General features: G+C 39.1%; 1 protein-coding gene across 2 annotated transcripts in view; it reads right to left on the minus strand.

Annotated features, from left to right (window-relative positions):
• grid1a (glutamate receptor, ionotropic, delta 1a) overlaps positions 1–25271 on the minus strand; it is a 327001-nt gene that overhangs the window by 96896 nt on the left and 204834 nt on the right. For both annotated transcript variants that reach the window (XM_037781636.1, XM_037781637.1), the window contains exon 4: positions 11745–11950. In XM_037781636.1, coding sequence (XP_037637564.1) covers positions 11745–11950 — 206 coding nt within the window. The remainder of the gene's footprint in view (positions 1–11744; positions 11951–25271) is intronic.

Consider the following 25271-nt stretch of genomic DNA (forward strand, 5'->3'; position numbering starts at 1 on the left):
CTGGCTCAATATTAAAACCTGTGGCACTCTGACTTAGACAAAACCATTGTGAAGGACACAGAAATGTTACAAAGTGAGAGCTCACTGTCAATAGGCATCTACGACTTTCATGTTAGTGTGTGTGAAGTGTGTGTGAGACTTGCATGTTTGTATGCTTATATGTCTGTGAGTGTGATTTACGCCTGCACAAGCTGTCATGTCAACAGCACTGAATTCCCCAAGCAAGAAAAAGCCATCATCGCTGTCTTTTTCTAAATGACCCCATAATAGCATGTCAACTCAGACTGCTGTTAAATCGCCGTACACAAGTATTTGTGACAATAAGACGGAAAAGTCCTTGGCATCAAAACACAATTCCAAGACAAGGGCAAATGTGTTTATTACATCTCACGCTCAGGTGTCACAGGGGTCCATTTTTAATCAGCGATCCATGGTCTCAAGTCCTGACAAGTGAATCTGTTTCCAACACGGCAACCTCGTCTGCCATGCAGTCAAATTGGTACACAGATATGTTCTGAAAGCCCTTACGTGCTTCTGCTGTCATCCAGAAAAGAGGTAATGGTGAGCGGTGGTGGAAAAAGTACTCATACCTTTGACAAGGTAAAAGTAGCAATACAAGTCTGACATTCAAAATCTCACTGCAGTAAAAGTACAACAGCAAAATGTACTTTAAGTGTCAAAGTAAAAGTTCTTGTTGGGCAGAATGGTCCCTTTCACAGAGTTATATTATTATTAGGGCTGTCAATCTATTCAAATATTTAATTGCAATTAATCGCATAATTGTCAATAGTTAATCATGATTAATTGCAAATTAGTATTCAATAATCTTATCAACATGGGAGTGGGCAAATATGCTGCTTTATGCAAATGCATGTATATATTTATTATTGGAAATCAATTAACAACACAAAACAATGACAATTATCGTCCAGAAACCCTCACAGGTACTGCATTTAGCATAAAATAAATATGCTCAAATCATAACATGGCAAACTGCAGCCCAACAGGCAACAACAGCTGTCAGTGTGTCAGTGTGCTGACTTGACTGACTTTCATTTTCATTCACATATCTTGAGGTCAGAGGTCAAGCGACCCCTTTGAAAATGGCCATGCCAGTTTTACCTCGCTAAAATTTAGCGTAAGTTTGGAGCTTTATTTCGTGACAAGCTAGTAGGATATGGTTGGTACCAATGGATTCTTTTAGTTTCATATGATGCCGTATCCTCACTCTAGCTTTAAAACTGAACTCGCTCCAACCTAAAAATCGCAAGTTGCGTTAACTTTAACAGCTCAAATTATTACATGGTACATTATTGGAATATTATTCCTGATGCTTTAACACATAAGCAGCATTTTAATACACCTGGTGGGGCTGTAACATTTGACTACTTTACATATTGTTAGATATTCTATATATATATATAGCACAGTATCATATTTTATAAATTGATCACATGTTTTGCTGTTTAATCTGTACAGTAACTCCACTTGCTGATAAATGTAGTGGAATAAATTGTACAATACTTCCCTCTGAAATGTAGTGAGTTAGAGGTATAAAGTAGCATAACATTGAAATACTCAAGTAAAATAAAAATACCCCAAAACTGTATTTAGTACAGCACTTGTCTAAATGTACTTAGTTAATTTAACCACTGAAGAAAACTCACAGTTTCAGTGTTAGGTGTGATTTTTGTTTTGTTACACAGGATGACATTTAAAAAGAGATTGGAAAAAAACAAAGATGGAAGGAATTATTTACTGAAATAAATCATTTCAATCATCGAGCCAGATTTGTTGAACTTGCTGAGGTTATTTCTGTGACAGAGCAAGCAAATAAAACTATGTTTCTGCTGAATGGCTGACCTTGAAAGAGTACTCAAACCGCTCCGGTATATTTGCTTAGTGCTGGCATTTATATTGCTTCCTTCCCCTTGAAATAAATACGTGGATGTTGAACGAGATGTTTCAGTTGGCAGATACGGTCCATAAAGCGGCAGGAAAAAGCAACATACTCAAGAGCACCAGCTACAACTTAAAAGAAGGCACTACTAATCCACTACTACCAGCAGGTGAAGGTCATCTACGTCTTGAATCCTTTGGCAGCTCATATGGAGCCATGCTGATATGACTGCTACTGCTTTTCGTACTGTAGCTTCTATTCAGGATGGAAAATAGAACAGAAAAAAAATAAAGTCCCATTTTTATAATATAGAGACAAATTCTGGAAATCTGCTTTTCAATCTGAGGTTTTCATGACAAAGTTGAATAATGATAATATATTCTCTCAAAGACAGGGAGAGTTAATGCAGTATACTGTATTTCCTATGCACCACAGTTGAGTCACCAGTTCTGACAACTCATCATTCCTGCACAAACATAACTTTAAATATAAGCAGGGCGTTCTGCACTAAGACAGGCTGGGAGCGGCTGTGGCTCAGAGGTAGAGCGGGTCATCCACCAATCGGCGATTCGATCCCCGGCTCCTCCAGTCAACATGTCAAGTGTCCTCGATACTTAACCCCAAATTGTTCCCGAAGGCTGTGCCATCGGTGTGTGAATGAGTGCTTAGATTAGATCATGATGTGCAGGTTGACACCTTGTATGGCAGCCTCTGTCATCAGTGTATGAATGTGTGTGTGTGAATGGATGAATGTTGGCATGTAGTGTAAAGGGCTTTGATTGTGGGAAGACTAGAAAGGCGCTATATAAATGCCGTTTTATCACTCTGCGGTCGAGCAATTGTGGCTTCATGCGCCACTGAGCAACTCTCTGAGGAATGAGCAGGAGCCTCCGTCCGACGCTGTATCCAGTTCTCTTTATACATCCATGATGTGAGGCTGAAAGGAAGTAAACATGGACCCAGTGATTGCAATTTGGTTGAAACAATCTATTGCTGCTTGCAGCTTTCTCTAGAATCGCTCATCCCAACAACTTCAAACTCGACACTGACACAGTTGACTGATTTAATTTGTTCTGTGGGACCACCGCAGTCCCTAGACAGTGTCTAGTTAGCTCACTAATGTTAGACACGCTAGCTAAGCAGTGTCATCTTAGCTGAAGTCACTTGTTTCGACATGTCAGGCTAACGTCAGGGCAGCTGAGAACTGCTCAGGCTCTTCCCGAACTCCTAGACATCCTTGTCAAAAGTAACTTTCATAGAAGGTAAAGGCAAAAGTAGAACATTGTAGACTTGTTAGGAAAGCTTGCCTTTAAATGTGTGCTTATAGGGAGACGCCAACGCAATAATGGCGACTTGTTTGCGTCCAGTATATCCCCAGATTTGTGTATTGGCAGTGTTGGAAGAAGGAGACTCAAAACTTTTTTTACGAAGTAGCTCTGCAGTAGTTTTGGTTAGATGATAATTATGAGCTTTTTTTTCTGTGCAATATGTCAGTATTCTAAAATGTCATCAGATGATTATGCAGCGAGTTCTGGAGGCAAGTTTTTCTTACAAGTTTAAAGGGGCCGATGGTTACAAGGCACAATCTAGTCTTTGCTGATTTTTTTAAGGAAAACAAGCTGTACCTCCTTCCAACTGAATTCATTAAAACCGTCAAAAAGTGGAAGAAATGTACAATAAACGTGAACAATTTTTCATATTTTCCACATGTGCAACGTGGGTTGCATTCACACTTTCACAGACATACAGATTAAACCGCTTACAGATGTCTAAATCTATACCTTAATTATCTCTTTGCACATAAGCCATCTTTTTTTCCAATAGTTAAACATCCTCCCTTCTTAAATAGGATCTGCCTGTTAGTTAACATACTCCGCTCATGTCTCTCAGCACTACTCTCTTTTGTCTCTCTTCCCTGCCATCTCTTCCATTAGATTTCACCCATTACTGTTTCACACAGAAGTGCTTTATGTTGGAAGAGCTCCCCATCTCTTTCTCATCTTTGACCTTTCCTCCCTACATCCATCTCCCACTGTCCTTTATTTCTCTCCCGGCCTTTGTATCCCTCTCATTTGTGCTCTCTTTCTCTCTTCCTGTCTCCCTCTCTTTACCCTCCTGCCAAGCTGTGCAGCATCTCTTTCTCCCTCTCACGTTCCCTGGCAGCAAGCAGCAGCGCTTGTCACTCTTGTAGCTCAGTGTAGCCGCCTCACAGGAGGCAGACCTCACCCAGCCTCTCTGCTCCATCCATCAACTGGCCTGCAGAGCTCGCATGCCAACTGACACCTCCCATTCTGTTTCCACTCACATCAACACTTAGGAGGCTACTGTCCCGCAACTGCAGATAGACGAAATGCAATAGAATACAAGAATAGATAATAGATTTAACATGTGTTACATTACAAAAGCTGACACAGACCAAAACTCACAGGCCTATGAGACCAAATCCATAATTGTAATCTGAAAAAGCTTGCTTGCTAATAATAATGCAACCCGTTCTCACTCCCAACTCGTCAAATACCAGTAAGACACACGGCGACACCCTCTAGCAACAGTATGTGACGAACCGGGCTTTAAACTAACTCCAATATGAACCCACCCACGTCCTTATTCGACGGTAGGTAGTATTAATAGCATGAGGGTCCGTTCAGGGCGGACGGGAGGGTTGGTGGATGAGTCAAATAAACACAAGACTTTCAACCAGGACACCGCTGTTCGTGGCCCGTGCGAAACCAAAAGTAACGTTGACTTATTTTTTCACGTCAGTCTTTAGTCACATGATTCATCGGTATCGTCAGTCCCGTGAGTTGGTAGTGACGTAAGTCGTTAGTGTCGTCAACACTGTGAGTCATATGAGTCGTTAGTATCATCAGTCCCGTGAGTCTGTGAGTCGTTAGTATTGTCAGCCCTGTGAGACATGTGAGTCGTTAGTATTGTCAGTCCTGTCAGTCAACTGAGTCACTATTATCGTCAGTCTCGGGAGTCACATGAGTCGGTAGTTATGTTAGTCATTGGTATCATCATTCCTTTGAGTCACGTGAGTCGGTAGTCAAATGAGTCGTTAGCATCGTCAGTCCCGAGAGTCTGTGAGTCGTAAGTATTGTCAGTCCTGTGAGTCACGTGAGTTGCTAGTGACGTGAATCGTCAGTATTGTCAGCCCCGATGAGTCGGTGGTCATGTGAGTCGTTAGCAGTGTCAGCAGTGACGTGAGTCGCTAGCCAGTGAAGTTAATGTCAACTACGACCGTTTCCTAACCCTAACTAAGTGGTTGTGTTGCCTAAGTTTTCCAGTTTTCCAGGTCACTATACATGTAATGAGCGTATATTGACACGCCGTCCCTGGTCCGTCCAAAAGTAACGCAAGAGGGACACTGACCAAACGCCGGTTTGACGAGGAGTGAGAATGTGTTGCATAATAATACACTGTTAATACAAATTTTCAATCTAATGTTAACATGTATTAGTCTTACTATTCTGGGAAACTGTTCATTTCCACATTTCACATTCAGTACAGGTATTTCAACTGCTTAAAGCATTTTAATCAATGTTGGTGAAAATGAATGATTATCTCCCAAAGCCAGGACCCAGAGAGCCAAAAATCTAATTTGGGTGTCTTCAAGATATATAGCTTGGAGCTGCACCGTTGACAATTAATTGGAGAGTGACTTTAGTAATTCATAAAATGTGTCACGTTTCTGTACCTAAATGTGCATCATTTTATGTAAGTGATTTAACAAATGCTCACTAATCCAACCCAAGGACGTCGAAATGGGACAGTTGAAAGCTTAAAGTTCCACTTTATGACCCTCTAAAAGGCTCGCGTGACTCAAGTGAAGTTCCCCTATCATAAAGGGAACAGAGAGTAGTTGGCTGTCAGGAACGAGGCGGCACCGGAGCTGACAGAAGACGCTACATCCTCTCACGGCCGAAGTGAACGAGAGGCGAGATGGCAACTGTCTGCATGGGAGAAAACAAGAGCCCAGAGTTTCAGCGTAAAACCGCAGACACTGTCAATGACATATACATCTTGTTCAAAGTAGAAGAAATGACTTTGGCCTCAGAGTAGACTAGAGATGTGACAACTGACTTGTGACAGAATATGCTACTCAGGGAAGTAGAGCATTATCAGAATAGAATAGAAAAGAATAGAATATGTGACTTAGGATGACTTCTGCTAATGCACTCGTCCTCTGTTGGTGAACTTGAAATTAAAGAATATATTAGTGTATGAATAAAGTCCAGCTCTATTAATCCTTTCATGAACAGTCGGCCTGACAAGGACGCCTCTCTTTCATCTGCCCAATGCATATTGAGCATTTTTCCCTGACCCCCACTTGACATTGTAGAGGGATAAGTAAGTAGGCATGGACAAATTATGAGAAAATGGACTCTGGACACAGACAGAGGCCCCTTCACCCTACGTAGGAACAAGATGCACCGACTGAAAGAGACGCGGTCGTGTCATTTGTTATTGTTTTGTCTCTCCTTGAAGTCATTTTGCATCTCTTTGGGGTAATTTTGCACGTCTTTGCGGCTGAAGTGTGTCTTTTTTTAATCGTTTATGTCTCTTTGTAGTTGTTTTGCATCTCTTTCTACACATTGTCTATCTCTTTGTCATTTTTTTTTGCGTCTTCTTGTTATTTTGTGTCTCTCTGTAGTCATTTTGCATCACTTTTTGGGGTAATTTTGCCTGTCTTTGCAGCCAATGTGCGTCTCTTTGTAGTCATTGTGCGTCTCTTTGTAGTCATTGTGCCTCTCTTTGTCGTTATTTTGCGTCTCCTTGTGTTGTTTTTGTGTCTCTGTGTTAATTTTGCATCGTTTTGGGGTAATTATGCATGTCTTTGAAGCCGATGTGCGTCTCTTTGTAGTCATTGTGTGTCTCTTTGTAGTTGTTTTGAGGCTTCTTGTTGTCGATTTGTGTCTCTCCGTAGTAATTTTGCATCTCTTTAGAGTAATTTTGCATCTCTTTGCAGCCGATGTGCGTGTCTTTGTAATTGTTTATGTCTCCTTGTAGTTTTGTTGCATCTCTTTGTAGTCATTGTACATCTCTTTGTAGTCATTGTGCATCTCTTTGTAGTTGTTTTGCATATCTTTGTTGTCATTTTGTGTCTCTCTGTAGTCATTGCGCATCTCTTTAGGGTAATTTTGCATGTCTTTGCGGCCGATGTACATCTCTTTGCAATCGTTTATGTCTCTTAGTAGTTGTTTTGCATCTCTTTGCAGTCATGTTGTGTCTCTATGTAGGCCTGTTCAGTAATCCATGCACGTCAGCAGGTATAGAAATGAATAAGTGTACAGTAGAGCAGAGCAGAAGAGAGGAAGAGAAAATAATGGAGCCGAAAGAACTCTAAAACACACAGACGACAGATTCAGAGAAGAACAGGTCTGTGTGGTAAACAGCACTGCTACCCAGCTATAGCTGATCAACTTTATATAGTTTCACCAACGCTGCCTTAATGCATTTTTTGTCACGCCTTGTGCAAATCGTCAAGACCACTAACACCATCAATCCTACTAATTAAGCACATTTCTTAACATTTACATTAGCATCATGAACAAACTCTAGTGCTGACACAGCACTGTGGAGATAGGCCTGGCTATGCGAGACGATGAAAAAACAACAGATTTGTCGCCTGTGATGAATTTTTGATTCGGCATTCTGTCGACTTCTAGTCACCATGGCAACTTTACTTTTCTTCTCTCGTGCTGAGAAACTTCATGAGTGCTTAACCCTCCAAGGCATCATCATCATTCTCCATTCAGATATTAGCATATTTACATTTTCTACCCCAGTATCTCTGGTGCGAGAGCGGGTACGCTCTGTGACAACAGTTACTGTACCAAGGTATTAATGAAGCTTTGATGAATTAACAAATCCGCACCACTTCTAATATATTAACATATTCACAGGAGGATTCGGGAGCTGTGCTCCAAGATGTCTCATGTTAATTGTATAAGGAATGATAAAGAATATACTTGGCGGGATTAAAAAAAGGAAGAAAATATTTCTACAGCAGTGTGTGTGTGTGTGTGTGTGTGTGTGTGTGTGTGGGGGGGGGGGGGGGTAAAGGAAAAGATCAAAGCAGTATGTCATTAATAAAACTTGAAAGCCTGTTAGTTAGTGTATTCACAACCTGTGCTCTGATTTATTTATTCATACAGCAAGTGCTTCACTTTTAGATTAATAGTGAAGAATTTACAAGAAGCCAATTGGAATACAAGTGAGATTTTTTACTTCCTGTTAGTTGAGGCTTTTTTCTACTGTATTTGCTCACAATACATAGAAAGATTAAATGAGTTTGTACAGAAGATGGTGGATATGCAGAGATAGAGAGTAAATCTTTTTGAGACATAGAAACAATCTCATGAATACAGTACTGTCTATGTACAGTATGTTGTGTGTTCTTAGAGATTTCAAGACAATAACTTGGTTACGGGCAGGATTGCAGTGCATGTGCAAGCGAGCTTAAAATTCAATGAAAACAATCTAAATCTGGACATATATAAGTACAATCATACCTACATAAAGTGGATAAATAAATACTTATAGATACATATTATAACTAAGCTTAAGTATTTATTTCATTGCAAGTGATATTAAAGGAAGTGTGAACAGGTTTTCCATCCAGAAAAAATACTTTCCCAGTGTCCTGGGAACAAGAAAATTATAATGAATATAAACCTAACCATAAAATAAACAATAAACAATTACCCGATCGATGCAGCTGTAGATCAGCAAGTCCCGTGTTCCTCAAGGTAAAATTACTGTTTTTGTGAATGGAGTCTGGTCTGGTCTTGAAGACTGATATGGCCACTTCAGTCCCCTGTCATAAAGGGCTGTCTGATGGTAAGGTTAAGCGGTGAATATATTCTAAATATAGTGCACACTTAAACCAATATTGATTTTTTTAGGTGGCTAAAATAAGTTTTTCTGCTGCTCCCGTCCACAGCCGCTTTACCTTGCTGTCAGACAGTAAGTTATATCTTGGTCAGACCAGACTCAATTCACAAAACACTGATTTTATCTCGCGGAACCGGGAGTATACATACAACCCCACTTCAAAAAATCCAAACTAACCCTTTCAGTTATTTCCAAACTTAGCACAACTAACTTTGACTCAGCCAGTGCTAGCATTCACATTTTTCATAACCACATTGATTAGCTTAGCTTGATGGCGTTTCCATTTGAAAACAAACCGAACAGAACACAGATGGAGCCGCCCTTTAAACATTGGGCTCGACACATAACATTGTTTTTTTTAGGTAGTAATACAGAAGCAACCATTTTGAAAAATATAAAAAGTCAAATGAGAAATATGTATTACGTCTGAATGGAAATTTTACATATTTCACATAATAAGATGCATAATCTTTTAATACTCCGCATTGCCTTCTAAAATATGTATTCACGTTTTTGTATTTTCTGTACAAATATGGGCTCCTTCTGCTGATCCAAACGACATGAAATGTGTAGATCTCACTTTTGTTTTACACTGTTAATTTTAAAATCAACCGCCTTGGTCCTCTGACTATTACATCTTGACCTTTATGAATGACATTTTACTTTGACAGAAGTTGAGTAACATTGATGAGTTTGCTTACATGTCTAGAAAGCTGATCAACCAAGCATCATAAATGGATTTGTGATAAAAAAATATATTCAGTTAATAAAAAGGGTAGATATTGTAACAATGAAAAGACATATTCAAGAGTTTACTGTTAAATGGGAGGTTTGACTTTTACCTAAAACCGTATGTTAACAACCACTTGTCTACTGCCCTGTATTTGAGGTCCAAATTTTTCATTTATTTTGGAAATCTTCAATGTTTAATAGTGTTTTCCTGTCTTTGCCAGATGGGCAGAAGATTAAGTGTCAGACGTTGACGTGTTTACTGGGCAGAACAAGCCACTCAGCTTGCTTTAATGTTGCCATATTTTTCACTGTCCCCAACACTGCCAATGCCACGCAAATGTGTTCTTCAATCATGCCAAAGTACTACAGTGCAAAATCATTCAACATGGTTTGACGAATTGGTTAAAATGAGTAAAACCCCTGCAGCTGATTAAAGGAAAACCTTCCACTTGTGTCTGCCATTAGCGGGGGGAACATAGAGAAATGTGTTCTTTGTTATTGCAACATCTAACCCAATTACTATTAGTTTACTGGACTTTAGGTCAGTCATGGGCCAGGCAGTTCATCTCTTATGAACCGTTTTGAGGCCAGGACAGCTGATTAACGGATGAGCTTTGAACTTAGTAAGGTAGGATGAAAGAGGGAAAGATGTGCGCTAAAGTTGGAGCTGGATGCATTAACTACTACACGTTCAATAATTAGCAAACATGATGTGGAAGGAGCAAATAGGTCAGAAGTTAGCTTCCATGTAGGATAGTATGAGCTATAGGCGGCAATGACTAATGATCAGAAATAAGCCTCTGGTGGCAAAGGGTCTATATTTCTGGGGTTCCGGTGTAGCCAGCAGATATCCGGGCCCAGACTTTATTTTCTGTACGTTGCTCGTTTTTTACAATCCGATTATCAACTTCAGATGCAAGACTGGAGTTGGAGTTGAGAGACGACATGTACGACCGGATTGTTTCACAAGTAGCCAGTTTACAAGCTAATTTTAAACCAATAAAAAGCAAAATCATCATCAGACGATGGTCGATGGGTTCCCAAATTACATTTCAGCCAATGTGTTTCGCCTCTTTTGCTCTCCACACAAGCTGCTTACCTGCATTCAACCAAAGCCTGCTCAAACGTGATTGGTCAACACTACTCGGATTACAAACGTAAACCATAAATCTTGTCCGGTTGCCTAAAGACTCCGCACGTGAATGCAAAATCTGTTTCAAGAGATTAACTAATCGATTAAATTGATTCTAAAAGTAGTTGGCAACAAATTTCATCATCGTTTAGTTGGGTCTATGTTATGTTGGAATATTTCATGCCTTTAGTCACAGACGGTCCAAAAAAGTGAATCCTTTATTTTTTCATAACAGAAACTTTAGCAAAATCTGATCCCTTTTATTCTCAGTGCATGGCTGAATCCCCAATGTCCATTTATTTAATTTCATTTTTTTATTGTAGAAAAAGAGCATTGTATAAGAAGATGAGGAATAAGTTTAGTTTTTTGGATACAATTCTGGAAATCATAACATTCAGCTTTTTTTATTGTTATCTGATTAATAATCGATTAATAAAATTAATAATCAACAGATTATTTGACTATCAAAATAGTTGTTAGCTGCAGCTCTAGTGAGCTAAGAAAGGTGCAAATCATGTGGCTACGACTTTAACTTTTTTTGAACTTTGCCTGGGGTTATATATAGTGTTGCTGATTTGTGCAGTAAACAAGACTCACTTCACTGGCAGCGCACTGAAGGTAGAATTAATGTTTTACTGTAGAAATACCATTTCTGCTGTCCAGAGATATATTTGTAACATCTGATGCAGAATATTGGCACCTGAAAAGTGTTTTTTTTTCTGGCCAGCTCAATATCGAAGGCAACACACACAGTCTGATCACTGCCATTTGCTTTGGGTCAGAACTTGGGTTGAGTCAGGCATCTTTACATGTTGTTTCATCAGTTTTAACAAGGGAAGGGGTCACGATTGTGGCAAGTTCCCAATACAAACTTGGTCATTTATCTCCTATTACTCAATTATTTTGCTGTGTTTTTCATTCACCACAATTGAAGCAATGAAATGTTTGATCAACTGTCAGATTAGCGGTGCCAGGCAAATGTGCTCCCTTCATGGGTGATCTTTATTGAATAAACTGTTTCACTGTCTCTCTGCTTGTGTTGCTGATCCCTAGATGAAGAAAACTCTCAGCAATATAACTTACCTGGTGGATGAACACCTGTGCTCCTCGAGGGCTCATGAGCAAAACGGCCCGCCGCAGTGTGTCCCGGTACCGGTTGAGTTCCTCCGTGCGCATCGTGTTGAAGAGGTCATTAAAGACTCGGCTGACGTTGCGGTCCACCCTCTGCAAGGAAACATCCAGACCCAGCCGCGACGACTGGTCCATAAAGGTTTGCAAACCCCGGATGTCTGGAGGAGGAGAAGGAATGACAGAGAATGAGTGATGGGGGGGAGACACAAACAGACAGAGACAGAAATACTTAAATGGTAAATGGACTTGGACTTATATAGTCTTCCGACCACTAGCGCTTTACACTACATGTCAGCATTCACCCATTCATACAATGATGGCAGAGAATACTAAGGTGCCAACTTTGCCCATCAGGATCTAATCTAAATACTCATTCACTCACCGATGGCTATGCCTTCGGGAGCAATTTGGGGTTAAGTGTCTTGCTCAAGGACGCATCGACATGTGACCTGGAGCAGCCGGGGATCGAACCACCGACCTTCTGATTGGTGGACAACCTGCTCTACCCTCTGAGCCACAGCCGGCTTAAGGCAGGTACTATGTTATATAATACTTTATTACTGCAACATTTCATCAGAATTGTGGGTAAACGCTAGGGCTGGGACGATACACCTATCTCCCGATTCAATACTATCACAATACTTGAGTAATATATATTGCGATTCTACAAATATTGTGATTCGATATTATGATTTATTGTGATTTTTGTTAACTTTTTTAACACTGGACCATAGGAAAAAGTTGAATCATACACTTCTAGAGACTTTTACTATGGAACATTTCTAAATTGATAGCCTAAAGATGTTTGATTTTCAGCATGTATGTAGTCTGAGATGTCCTTAAGTCAAATATATAATATATCATTGTCAGGCATTATTTATTTATTTATTTTCCAGCAACCCAAAAATCAAAGAATAAAGACATTTCCCTCACAAATTAGTGGTATTGTTTTTAATTTATAAGGGACATGTCATGTTTTATACTTCTGGTGAATATAATCCAATCAATCTTATTTCCATATATGTATTTTGTATATACAGTTCCCTATGTGAACACCTTATTTGGAAAACCGAACGTAGTCACACGTGTAGACTTCCGCTAACTTCGCCAAGTCTGTCGCTAGCTCTCCCGTCAGCTCCGTTCTCTTCATACATCTATGGTCAGCTCCATCGGGGTCGTTTGAATGCATTTAACATAAATGTAAGTATGGGTGCTCTACAGTTGTAGCGTCGGCTGATTTGACTACGGAGATGAGAGTGACGGCTGGCTCGACCGCACATTAACGCAATACAATAGCGTTTCCTGTCCGTGACAGAGTTGGCATGCAGCTTTAGCCATGATGTCTAGCTCTGCTTCTCCTGCAATGTGTGAAACCCAAAGTGTTTCCATACTTTACTGTACATTTAGTGTTTACCACGTTGGATTTAAAATGTGAGGGTTCAGGTCGTATCCATGCAGACCCTCCGCCGTTTTCTGCTTTGTCGTTTCGGCTCGCTGCGATTTGTTTTAGTTGACAGATACGGAACGGATATGACGTCACGTTACTCAGACTACAACAGTAAAAGCGGTAACTTCGTTCTACCTCCATATAGACTCAAATGAAGCACATCGATTCTGGCATTAAAAAAAAAATAATTGCGATACATAATTGAATCAATTTTTTACCACTCCTAGTAAACAACCTGTACTTTGAGAAACTGCACATGCACTCTATATTTTCTGGCTTTATTCCAGTGGCTTCAAGGCAGGTTTCCTTCTTTGCTCCTGATCTGAAGCGTGACAAAACACAACAGGCACTCCTGTCTCTCTGTTTCCTGGGGTTTACAGGATCTGAAACTGCAGGCAGGTGTTGCTGTCCCCAGAGATCTAAGTTTGTGTGTGTGTGTGTGTTCTCTATATAGGAAACCACTTAAAAGAAGCCGGTGCTGCACACACAAATCAAAGGTGATGTGCAGCGGAGGGCTCACAATAAGCACACCAATCCCAGCAGTCACAGGGGGAGCAGGAGCACAGCATGTGCCAAGTCATGCCGCATTGTTAAAGAGAGGTTAGGCAAAATTGCTATAGGGCCAGACCTTTTTCTGGATCAACAATGGTGTGTTGTGTGTGTGTGTGTGTGTGTGTGTGTGTGTGTGTGTGTGTGTGTGTGTGTGTGTGGATGGGTGGGTTTTCCCCTGTTGCATCTCTGGAGGTTTGATGAGTCATCGAGTGCTTTAGTGCTCAGAACAGGCAATATACAGAAAGATAGAAAGGCAGACTAGCTCAAACAGCCATATAGCTGCTTAAATGCACAATACACACAGACACACAAACCTACAACATCATACTGTATGTAGGGGTGTATTGTCGTTATTTGAAGTGATATGGCACATCGTTTTTAGATGCTCTGGGCCAAAACTGGAAATTAGGCTAATAAGAAAGCCCCTGACCCGGTCTGAGCAGTGAAGCAACATATTGGTACATCGCCCCCGTTTTCTCAGTCTAAACCTCGGGGCAAAGTGAGACAGCAATATGACTAAGTACCATATGAAGCAAATCCTAAAGAATTAGATGCAATGTTCGATTTTTTTTTTCCTGGCATTGTTCTTTTGCAATTTATTTTTGGGGGTAACAAAAATACTCATGGAATAAAAATGTTCAAAGGGCAGAACAAAACCCGAAATTAAATCATTCATCATTTTTGAAGCGTCGCCAAACTCTTACTGCGGCACTCTCTGAAAACTCTTCCAAACACACACACACACACGCACACACACGCACACACACACACACACAAACACACACACAGACACACACCTCTTTGCTTTCTTTGTCTCCAAATTGAAACAGTTACCCTTGGTGGTTGTTGCTTTGAATACAATGGGCAAAAACTCAACCCCGGAGTAATCCCTCCTTTTGTTAGAGCACAAACAATTTGTAAGTTAATCATAGTTCCTTCCCTTCTGTTCCACCACTGGACCATTGCAATTAATTTTGGATACAATATTTTCTATATGCGATTTTCAGCTGCAGTAACTGACTATATACTAAACATATAATTGGATTTCATATTTAGGGGCCGTTCATAAGCCGCATCAAAAACGCGTGGAATACGCCAGCCGAGCCACATTCATTCTTTTATCCAAGGTGCTTCAGAGGTTACGCTATTGTCGCGCCTTCCGTTACTAAGCAACTGAAACATGTGTGCTGTGATGATGACGATGAAGTTGCTGTAATTTAGCAGTAAAAGCCTCACTGACTAAACTAAATGAAAACAAATATTAATGGATTTACAGCAGTGTAAACCTCACAGCAGCTTTAATGCTTGATTCCTCTGTGTCAGTTTGGCTAACCTTTCACCAGATGTTATGGCGTCCTCGGTCAGAAAGGATGAAGCAAGTAAACATAGCCCGTGGGACAGATGTAAAGCTCAGGGTAGCAGCCTTCCAAAAGGTGAACTATTTTTATCTCAGAGCACAGCCGTTGCGCCCTGAAAAACAGGTGCTTTGGAGCGCTTGTGCGTCACGACGGCGTCGCTCCCGCGTTTCAGCGCACCAGCCGCGTCTACATTGACAACAATGGATTGAGTGTACAAAAAATGCGGCATGTGGACAGCCCCTTATTCTGTTCTTCAGTGCGAGGCATCTCTGTTGTAGGAAACCCAGAGAGTATAAAAGGGTAAACCTTTTGTACATTCGTGATGACTCAATAAGCAAACAAATTACTAACCCATAAACACAAATTAACAAGTTGTAGAGTTGAAGACATTTTATTACTTATCCAAGAGGCTTTGCCAACATTATTATTCGCACGCTGATGTTTACAAGAGTCTTAACATGAACAGTGTTGTACAACCTGCATAAATAAGATGAACCCACGCAGAGGTATAAACAACAGACTTCCAATGCAACAAAAATATATCTTGTCGAGGCCTACTAACTCCTTGAAGAACAATGCAGTTCATATTAAATCAACAAGACAAGAGATCTAGAGAACTGATCAGAAGACAAAACCTACAGTATACAGTAGTAACATACAGTAGTGTAATGTTGCTACTGGCTGAAAACCTTGTATCTCCAAATGGGAAATAGAAGAAATGTAACAAACAAACAGAGTTTTTAATCCGCTGAGGTGGCGGGGGAAAGCTACCATGCGATAACTCTACTCTAGGACCCCGATAGAAACATTGGACTTCAAAGCCAGCGTTCCAAACCCGTAGCAGGCTTTTCCACGGGGCAACCGTGTCAGCCATGGACGGGGCTGCAGAAAAGAGGATTAACGTGGAATTAAAGGTCTGATTTCTGGACATGTTTACCCGAGCGTCATTTCTGAACAGAAATCTGCTTCTGAAAGTTTCAGATATCAAAACTTAACCCTTCTCTGCCCGTCATGTATCAGCATCCTGCTCTCTCACTCAACAACTTACTCACTCTCCCTGTTCTTTACTCACTTATCTTTTGCTTTAGCAGTATGCATCTGTTTTAAAAAAGGACAGGAAAGACAGATCGAGGGAGACAGGGAGAAATATCCCAAAAAGTGGCTCTAACATCCTTTTCAGCTCTATCTTACTCGAGTTGTAACTTAATCGGGACTCCCTCTTGGATTGGAGTGATGCAGAAATGAGCATCTCCTGATCAAAGGGCTCAGAGGTTTTTACTGGGCTGTCAAGCTGCGTTGCAATCCAAGCGGAAAAATTCTGAGAAATGGCTACGCTACCAGCCTGTGTTTACTCAAAATTGAGATGAATCGAAGAATAACATCAGTTAATTATATGCAATATAGATTTTTTTTTGCAAATCTGAAATGTATCAGGCACTGAGTATGCTGTGCTTCGCCACAAGAGCAACTAAAAGGAGACAGAGAAAAAGCAGTAAGTGAGAAATTACTGCTTCAGTTTGAATCCACCTTCTTTTTACTGACTGCTGGTCTATACAAAGATTTTGTTCCCGTACAACGAAATTGCATTGTGGATTACGTTTCAATGGAAACATATTTTGTCATGAATAACATTTGTTATCACAAAAACTTTTGTTATAATAGTCCGTGGAAGTCTACGTAGGAAGGATTTGGGGTATATGGGTGGATCAAAAAACAACGGATGCCCAGGAGACCAGTGTTTGTGTCAGTGTATTACGGCATGGATATGAGGTTTTGTACCTCATATCCATACAGCAGTAACTTTGTCAGTCATCATTTATTTCTGTGGCTTGATGCACCTGCCAAACACAGGAGTTCAGTGCAAGGCTGACATTTGTAATATCAGCTCATATCTACTTGTCATGCAGTCTCAGGTGAAGTCAGGCTCATTCTTTTTCGGTATTTGACAATTTTCACAGAGAAAAAACAACCCAGATTTTTTTTTAAAAGTAAAATCAGTTTAAACAAAGTTTACTTGGATTTTACGACCACACTCATCCAAATGTTTGAAATGTGTTGTGTGTCAGTGATCAATGCAATAAATACCAAATAAAAATGGGGTTGGGGGGCAAAAGAAATTGGCTGTTGATTATGCATCAGCCTCTAGTAAGTAACACAAATTGACAGCTGAACCAGCTAAGGATTGGAGCTGCAATTGTTTTTTTGTTTTTTTTACAAAATGTAATCTTCAGTTTGATTTTTTATTTTTAATGTTATTTGTATTATCCAATTTGGGTAGTCAAAATATAACACAAATTTCTAAATTTCTAAAAAACTGAAATATTGAGCCCTACACAAAGGTGATAATACATACTTTGGAAGCAATGTAGCAGCATTTAAGGGACTTGAGAAAAGATCAGTGGGATAAAGTGGAGAGAGCACTTCAATCAATTATCAGATCATGTAAATGAAATAACTACATTTTGTCTTCTAATCATATTTAAGTAATTATTTTCGGTGAGCAAAGAACAGGGCATATTAGGGTAGATGAGGATATTAGGGCATACACAGTCAGCCTTTGTATGTCTGTCTGTACACGTACATTATGTGTTATGAACTGGGCTGTGGAGACAAACAAACCCAACACATTTGCAGAGGAGAAACACGGGGTGGAGGAAATTATCCTTTAATGAATCGTTTGTAAAACATCTAGAAACATGACATAGATAAATGGACCAGAAACCAATTATTAACCATTGACAAAGTATTAACTATCTATCTAAATTTTGTTTGCCTTACAAGGTATTTATTAACAATTTAATAAGGTATTATAATTACTAGTTGAAACTTTATAATAGCCATTCAAATAATGTTTATAGAAAATGTACAAACAAGTTAATAACCTTTAACAAAGTGTTACAAATATCTATGTAATGTTTATAGATGAACAATTTCTGTAAGGTTTACAAATAATATCTTAATCATTACCAAATACTTTATTATAGCATTACTAATAATTAGAAAACATTATTAATTACCATTAGTTGTTTTTTAACAGTAAAATAACTTTTAACAAAGTTGAATTAACTATCAATTTACCATTTATAAATGATGGTCATTATAAAGTGTTACCAATAATTCAAAGAAAACACAACACTAGGTGCTCAATAACATTCAGATCTGTACCTACACTTCCTCTGCTTTTGACCTCATGGTAGGAACTCTGCTTACAGACACAATTAACACTAGGACCGCCATGGCCCACACCATTTAACACTGTCATTATGTATGATATGTTTCCCTCCTGCCCTGACTTTTTCTAAATACCTATTCTGCACATGCCTGTATTTTCATAATGATAAAATAACATTAAGAAAACCAAATAAATATGTTTTTGATGGCGTTTTTTTTTCATGACAAAAGCCCCATTTAGAGTAGCGCCGATTAACTGTGGTACTCTGCCCCAACAGCTGAATCGATGCATTTGCATAATGGTTGTATAAGTGCATTGAGACCATGAATGGGACAGAGAAACTAATTTGCACGTCAATATTCACTCACATGCACTTATAATCACTTATAATCACACTAAGGTATGTAGGCTCACAGTATTCATCTTATCGTATGTGTAAAATATCAGAAATGACAGCAAAATTAATCACATTTTTTGTTAAATTATTAAAGTTGTCCCATGTGTGTACTATATAATACTATCAGAAATGTCACACAAACGTTTCTAAATTGTATTAATTGTATAAGCTATTGTGGCTGGCAAGTTGTGTGTGGAACTGAATGACCCACGGTGCAAGGATGGAGAGATGGAGGGACAAATATAAATGCTGAAGGGGACTTCTTGTCGTTCTTTTGTAAGACAAAATGTGATAATGTAATAATTTGCACAATCATTTAGAATACATTTACCGTATATTTAACTTGCCAAATTTAAAAAGCTGCTGACCTGAATGACACAGCGCAAGTATGGCGAGATGCAGTTGAGTCAAATTAATTATACTGTAATGTGCATTTAGCATAATGGCTGCATAAGTGCTCAGAGACAATGTATGGGTCTTGGAAACTAATTTTCACACCAATATTCACTCACATACACTTATAATCACTCACATGTCTTCAGCACAATAGTTTAATGAATAACTGTAGGAGGTCTTATTACTTTGGTTAAGGCTAGAAATGGTATATGCAGAGAAGTTGAGGAAAATGTCATACCTGCCCAGGCTGATGCAATGTATTAAATAAAGAATAATATAAATGACATCACGTTATCAACTCTCATTTGTGTCATTGTAGGGACAGTGAAGAGTTAACACAAGGAAATGATTGTTATATTCTGTCCCCTTCATGTATGTAAAGGGAGGTGGTCAAAACAATAGCAATATCTTTCAATTAGAGCTGTCAAAGTTAACGCGATAACACGTTAACGCATTCACGCAACTTTTAGGTTGTACCGGCTCAGTTTTAAAGCTAGATTGAAGTCATATGAAACTAGAAAATCCAAAGGTACATCCATGGGGACCAACCAAGTCATACTAGATTGTCACATTGACACACTGACAGCTGTTGTTGCCTTGAGTTTGTCATGTTATGATTTGAGCATATTTTGTATGCTAAATGCAGTACCTGTGAGGGTTTCTGAAATGTGTCATTGTTTTGTGTTGTTGCAAGCATATTTGCCCACTCCCATGTTGATAAGAGTATTAAATACTTGACAAATGTCCCTTTCAAGGTACATTTTGAACAGATAAACGTGAGATTAATTTGCGATTAACTATGCTATGCTATTAACTATGGACAATCAACAATAAACAAACAATACATATTTGAATCGATAGCCCTACTTTAAATATAATACAGTCCAATACAAAACCAACACTACACAAAGCCTTAAAATGACCATAGTACTGGATTGTATTGGTTTGTACAGGTGTACAACTTCACAGATAACGATTTGTGCTGTTCTGCTTTATGGAGAGGGGGACATTGATTTTTTGAACATTTTCAGTTGAGCCTGTTGAAATTAAAATGATCACTACCGAGCCTCAAAGCTTTTATGCATTGTTTGGACACGGGTGGTCTATATCTATTATTGTCATTTAACTGTGGTCCATTCATCTGGGAAGAAAGAAGCTGTTTACTATTATACTTTTGGTTGGCATGAATATATTGCATCACTTTTCTCCTTTTGTGAGTCAAAGACTATAAAAACCACAACAAAATGGTTCCAATACAAGCAGTCGGATCTGAATGTGCAGAACGGCTGGAGTTACAGTCCCGGACTCAATTATTCTCTCAGTCCGGGCCCGATGAATGGTCTCAAAGATACTGTCCAGTGATTGCATTTTTGGCTTGCAACACCGCCATGCGAGCTCTAGTATGGAATACAATTAATTGCCCTACTTTGTTACTAAGTTTAGCTGGTATGCCTTTGAGACGCTGTGTGCTTAGAAAGGAGACCGTCAGACCAGAATGCAATCATTTGAATGATACAAATATAATATTAAAAGCAGGAAATAATACAGGAATAAATCAAAACTGAAAAATTAGCCCTGCATAAGACTGTAGAGTCAATTTTTTAAATGAGGTCAGTTTTAGGGTTAAAATAACTTGAGATTCAGAAAAATTGGCCTGAGACATTTTCCAGTTTTTGTCACCGAGTTGTTGAACTTCAACACAGAACTATGCAAATCAGGTCTTAGCAATTATTTTACTCTTTCACAAAAAGGTTAAGTGTCTTTCTGTGTGGTCATGCAGGATTTAATTCTGCATTTCCAACTGGTCATCAGCATGTTGGTGAGGAGAACAATGGAGCAATATCTATAGACAATATCTGTATATTTCCTACTGTCATGGTGATTAACATTTCTTAACATTTATTTTCCAGATGAAATTTATTACAGACAGCTATCGGATGTAAAACTGTTTTCTGACTGGCAAGTACATACATTTCCTGTTAATTTTTATCAGGATATGTTAAGTATATGTTTGTTCATCGACAAATATTATAATGTGGTGTACATATACTCTATATTTGTTATTTCAATCAAACTTTTCATTGTGCCACTTTAGGAAAAGTGGGACAGCATGATTTGCCTAATATGGGACAGCATGGATTTGCAATAGCAATGATTATTTATAGGGTTTTAGTCTTCTAATGCATTATTTTATATATTATGCCAATGCATTACAGGTTATTAAACCATTATCCATAATGCAGTGAGTGGTAAGCAATGGTTTTACACAGGTTGAGGTTTTATGTGTTGCTTCAAGGTTTGCTGTATTGGCTTCAAATAGGCCCAATTATATGTGTTCCCTTTTATTTTTGGCTGTGCATTTAATTATGCTTTCTTACCATAACGGATATGATAATATACGCTATTTAATGTCTTTCTAATATGCCTAAATGCTTCAAAACTATTGTAGTCTACTGTGTGTTTGATGTTGTTCGATTCTTCATGTATCATCCACACCTATAAGCCTAGGTTTTGTAACCAGGGATTGCACATTTAGCCTAGAGTGTTTCCTTCATTAATAAAGGTGATTTCGGCCTTTTAACAGACTTTTCATTATCCCACATTTCGGACATGACCACATTAGGAAATAAAGATTTGTCGTAGGCAACTTGGCACTAAGAGTACTTATATGTCTACTATTTATTTTGTGTGATATCTGCATTTTCTTTTTTGGTTTGATTAGGATACATTCTGGGGATTTCAGAGTGGTACTGGGTGTGGATTTAATGTATTGGCTTTAAAATCGCAATATATTCCATAAGTCTGAAATGCAAATGTCCCACGCTAGTCTAATTCACCGCCTACTGCATAACATAGCTAAAAATATTCTCCATATTTATACAGTTCCTCTTCCTTCGCACACCTTTCCTTCTCTATTTGACGTTCTCTTCGATCCTCTCCTCTCTATTCTTATGAAAGCCAATTAATTGAAGGTCACCAGCGTGTTCACTCCCTGTGAAATTACCTGACAAGTTAGTTTGGCAGTGTTACAGACCTTATGGCCTAAATGTAGCATTCATTTTGATTAAATAAAGTAATACAATAAGAAGCGTGCGGAAGAGTATGCCATTACACAGAAGCGTCTTCACTGCTATCAAAAAGCCTTGCTTCATATTCGCAGATCTGTCACTAACCCTAACATTACAGACTTGCTTCAAACTCTGCAGGAGACTTCCTTTGTGATGTCCTGCCTGTGTTATAAGAGCACTTTCTACATTAGGAACCACCCCTTACATGGGACCAAAAGCAACTTAATCAATCTCACACCTAATCCCAGCCTAATTCTCTCCTCTTGTAACAGAGAGCCAGTCACCACAGGGCGGGCAGAGACAGATGCAGCTGCTCCACAGTCATTACTAAGTGCAGGACGGTCCTGCCAAGGAGCCCTACTGATTTTTCAAGAAAATCGACCCTTCTTTAAGATTTCCGATAACCGTGCCTCAGTCGCCTCTTATGCTCTCTTTGTTATGATAAAATGACATGGTAATTTTACATGAGCTTTTGTTTGTAGATGCTCTACCCACTGGCCACCCTCCCACACAGAATCAATAGCTGGCTTCCTTTTACATACACACAATTGTGAATACAGTGTGAGCAGACCTTAAATGACATTTGCACAGGCTTACAGATAATATATTGCAAACCTTTAAAACAAGACCAAGAGTCTACAGCCATACTAGCAGCTCGGTCAGGCTGTGCTAAGACACAGTGGTGCTTTGAGCTAAATGCTCACAATGAAACTGTAACAAGCTATGTGTTTGTAGTAGGAGGTATTATGTTTACAATATTACCAGTTGACATACCAACTTAGTTTACATGGTAGTAGGTAGGGCTATCAGAGTGAACGTGAAGGAAAAAACGGCATGGCCATTTTCAAAGGGGTCCCTAGACCTCTGACCTCAAGATATGGAAATGGGTTCTATGGATACCCACGAGTCTCCCCTTCAAAGACATGCCCACTTTATGATAATCACATGCAGTTTGGGGCAAGTCATAGTCAAGTCAGCACACTGACACACTAACAGCTGTTGTTGCCTGTTGGCTTCAGTTTGCCATGTTATGATTTGAGCTTTTGGTTTCTGGACAATATTTGTTTTGTGTTGTTAATTGATTTCCAAGAATAAATACATACATACGTTTGCATTAACGTCCACTCCTATGTTGATAAGATAATTAAAAACTTGACAAATCTCCCTTTAAGGTACATTTTGAACAGATACAAAAATGTGAGATTTATTTGCGATTAATCGTGATTAAATGTTTCAATCGATTGACAGCACTAGTAGTAGGCTAACGTTTGCTAATTGTGGTGGACATCTTAACCAAATTTCATGGCATTCCATCCAATAGTTGTTGAGATATTTCACTAAAAGTCACACATGTAAACCTCATGGTGGTGCCAGAAGAAAATTCAGGAGATGGCCAAAGTCATTAGGACTCAGCTTTATAGACTTTACTTAATTTCATTGCAGTCCATCCAATAGTAGAGATATTTCAGTCTGGACCAAAGTGGTGGACCGGCCAGGCGACCGACCTGCAGGCTGACCAGATGGTCTACTAGAGCCATCATTTAAAATCATCTATGTTAGCACTACCAGAACAGTTCAATTCAATCAGTTTAAGGGTGAATGTAAAGAGTTTGACGGATGTCAACGGTTAACCGTTAATTGGTTAACCACCAAGAACATTTTTATCAGTTGCACATGTCGGGCTATAGGTTAATTTATGGTCTATATGTTAATCTAATGTGGCTGTCGTGTGTGTATGTGTGTGTCCAGCTGTGTCGCTCTCAGAGAGAATTAAAGTGTAGGTGAGAAAGACAAATCAATGAGTAGCGAAAACGTTTCAATTCAGAATTGATGCATCATCTGATCGACTCTTCTGATCGGCCTTTATAGAGACCACCGATCAGACTATTTTGAACGTATATCAGCTGATAACAATTGGCGACCAATCGAAGCACCTGCGACCTGATCAAAATGCGGCAATGAACTTCAGCAGAGCTAACAGAAAATAAAATAAAAAACGCATTATTGGATTGGATGGATATAGAGCTTCAAAATGCGCGGTCAAAGCTCATTGAGTCAATGGAGCACCAGAGTGAAAGGAAAGCATCTATTGTATTTCACATCTTTTTGCATTTTTGTTCTTAAAGATTAACCGGTTAGTTACAGGTTAATGGTTGTCGGACTATTGAAAATTACCGTAACTGACATCCCTAATATATAGGCTATATAAAATTATTATTATTTTTTGTTTTCATTTTCAAATGTAATCTCTGATTGAACAGATAGAGATGACATATTGCATTCAAGGTATTTTCAGTAGCTTACTGTTTGGGAAGATGTGGGCCAAATAGAAAGGCACGTGGTGTCTGATTTTAAACAAAACACGGCATAATAATTTGCAGCCATTCTGCTGAACAGTATCTATTCAAAGACATGATTGGTTCAAAGCAAGGGGAGAGGACAGCATGACCCTCAACTGTTTCTGGTCATGGTCAAATGTAAAATGAAATGGAATAAAACAACATCTTTTGAGTCACCGCACGAGTCAAGGCAGCAGCCAACAGTTGTTTGTGTGTATGAAAGTTTCATTTGATATCTGGACACTGGTTTGTTTGAGAAGAATGCCCAAAATGCACAAGGGGCAGCATAGTCCTTGACGGCAAAGCGAGAGTTTGCCGTCAAGAAGTTTGTTTTTCAGTGGGAGAGAAGAACTTTTGTGGCCTTGACATGCACTGGGTTTGTTTTGTCCATTTCAAATAAAAAGCTGAGGCATTAGACTACCCTTCAGCGCAGTCAGAGAGCATGGCTGAAATCTGCAACAGAACGACTGTTTGAAGAAAACAAAACAGTATTGGCAAAAAAAAAAAAATAAAGGTGCCGACGAGAAAGAAAGAATGAAGAGAGGAAATAAAAAGAAAGAAACAAGAAAGGCCAAAGGGAAGAATAAAGAATGTGTAAAGGGTCTTCTGGTTAGCAATGGGCTGTGATAGGATTATCATATAATTTTGTTCTCTTTTATTTGCCTGAAGACGCAAAAGGCAAAACCACATAAGGATGCTTTGCAGTCATAATACAAAGTCGGCTTTCTCCGGCACAAGAATAAGGTTATT

The sequence above is a fragment of the Sebastes umbrosus genome, chromosome 10 (genome assembly GCF_015220745.1).
Source record: "Sebastes umbrosus isolate fSebUmb1 chromosome 10, fSebUmb1.pri, whole genome shotgun sequence".
In the NCBI taxonomy this organism is placed as follows: domain Eukaryota; kingdom Metazoa; phylum Chordata; class Actinopteri; order Perciformes; family Sebastidae; genus Sebastes; species Sebastes umbrosus.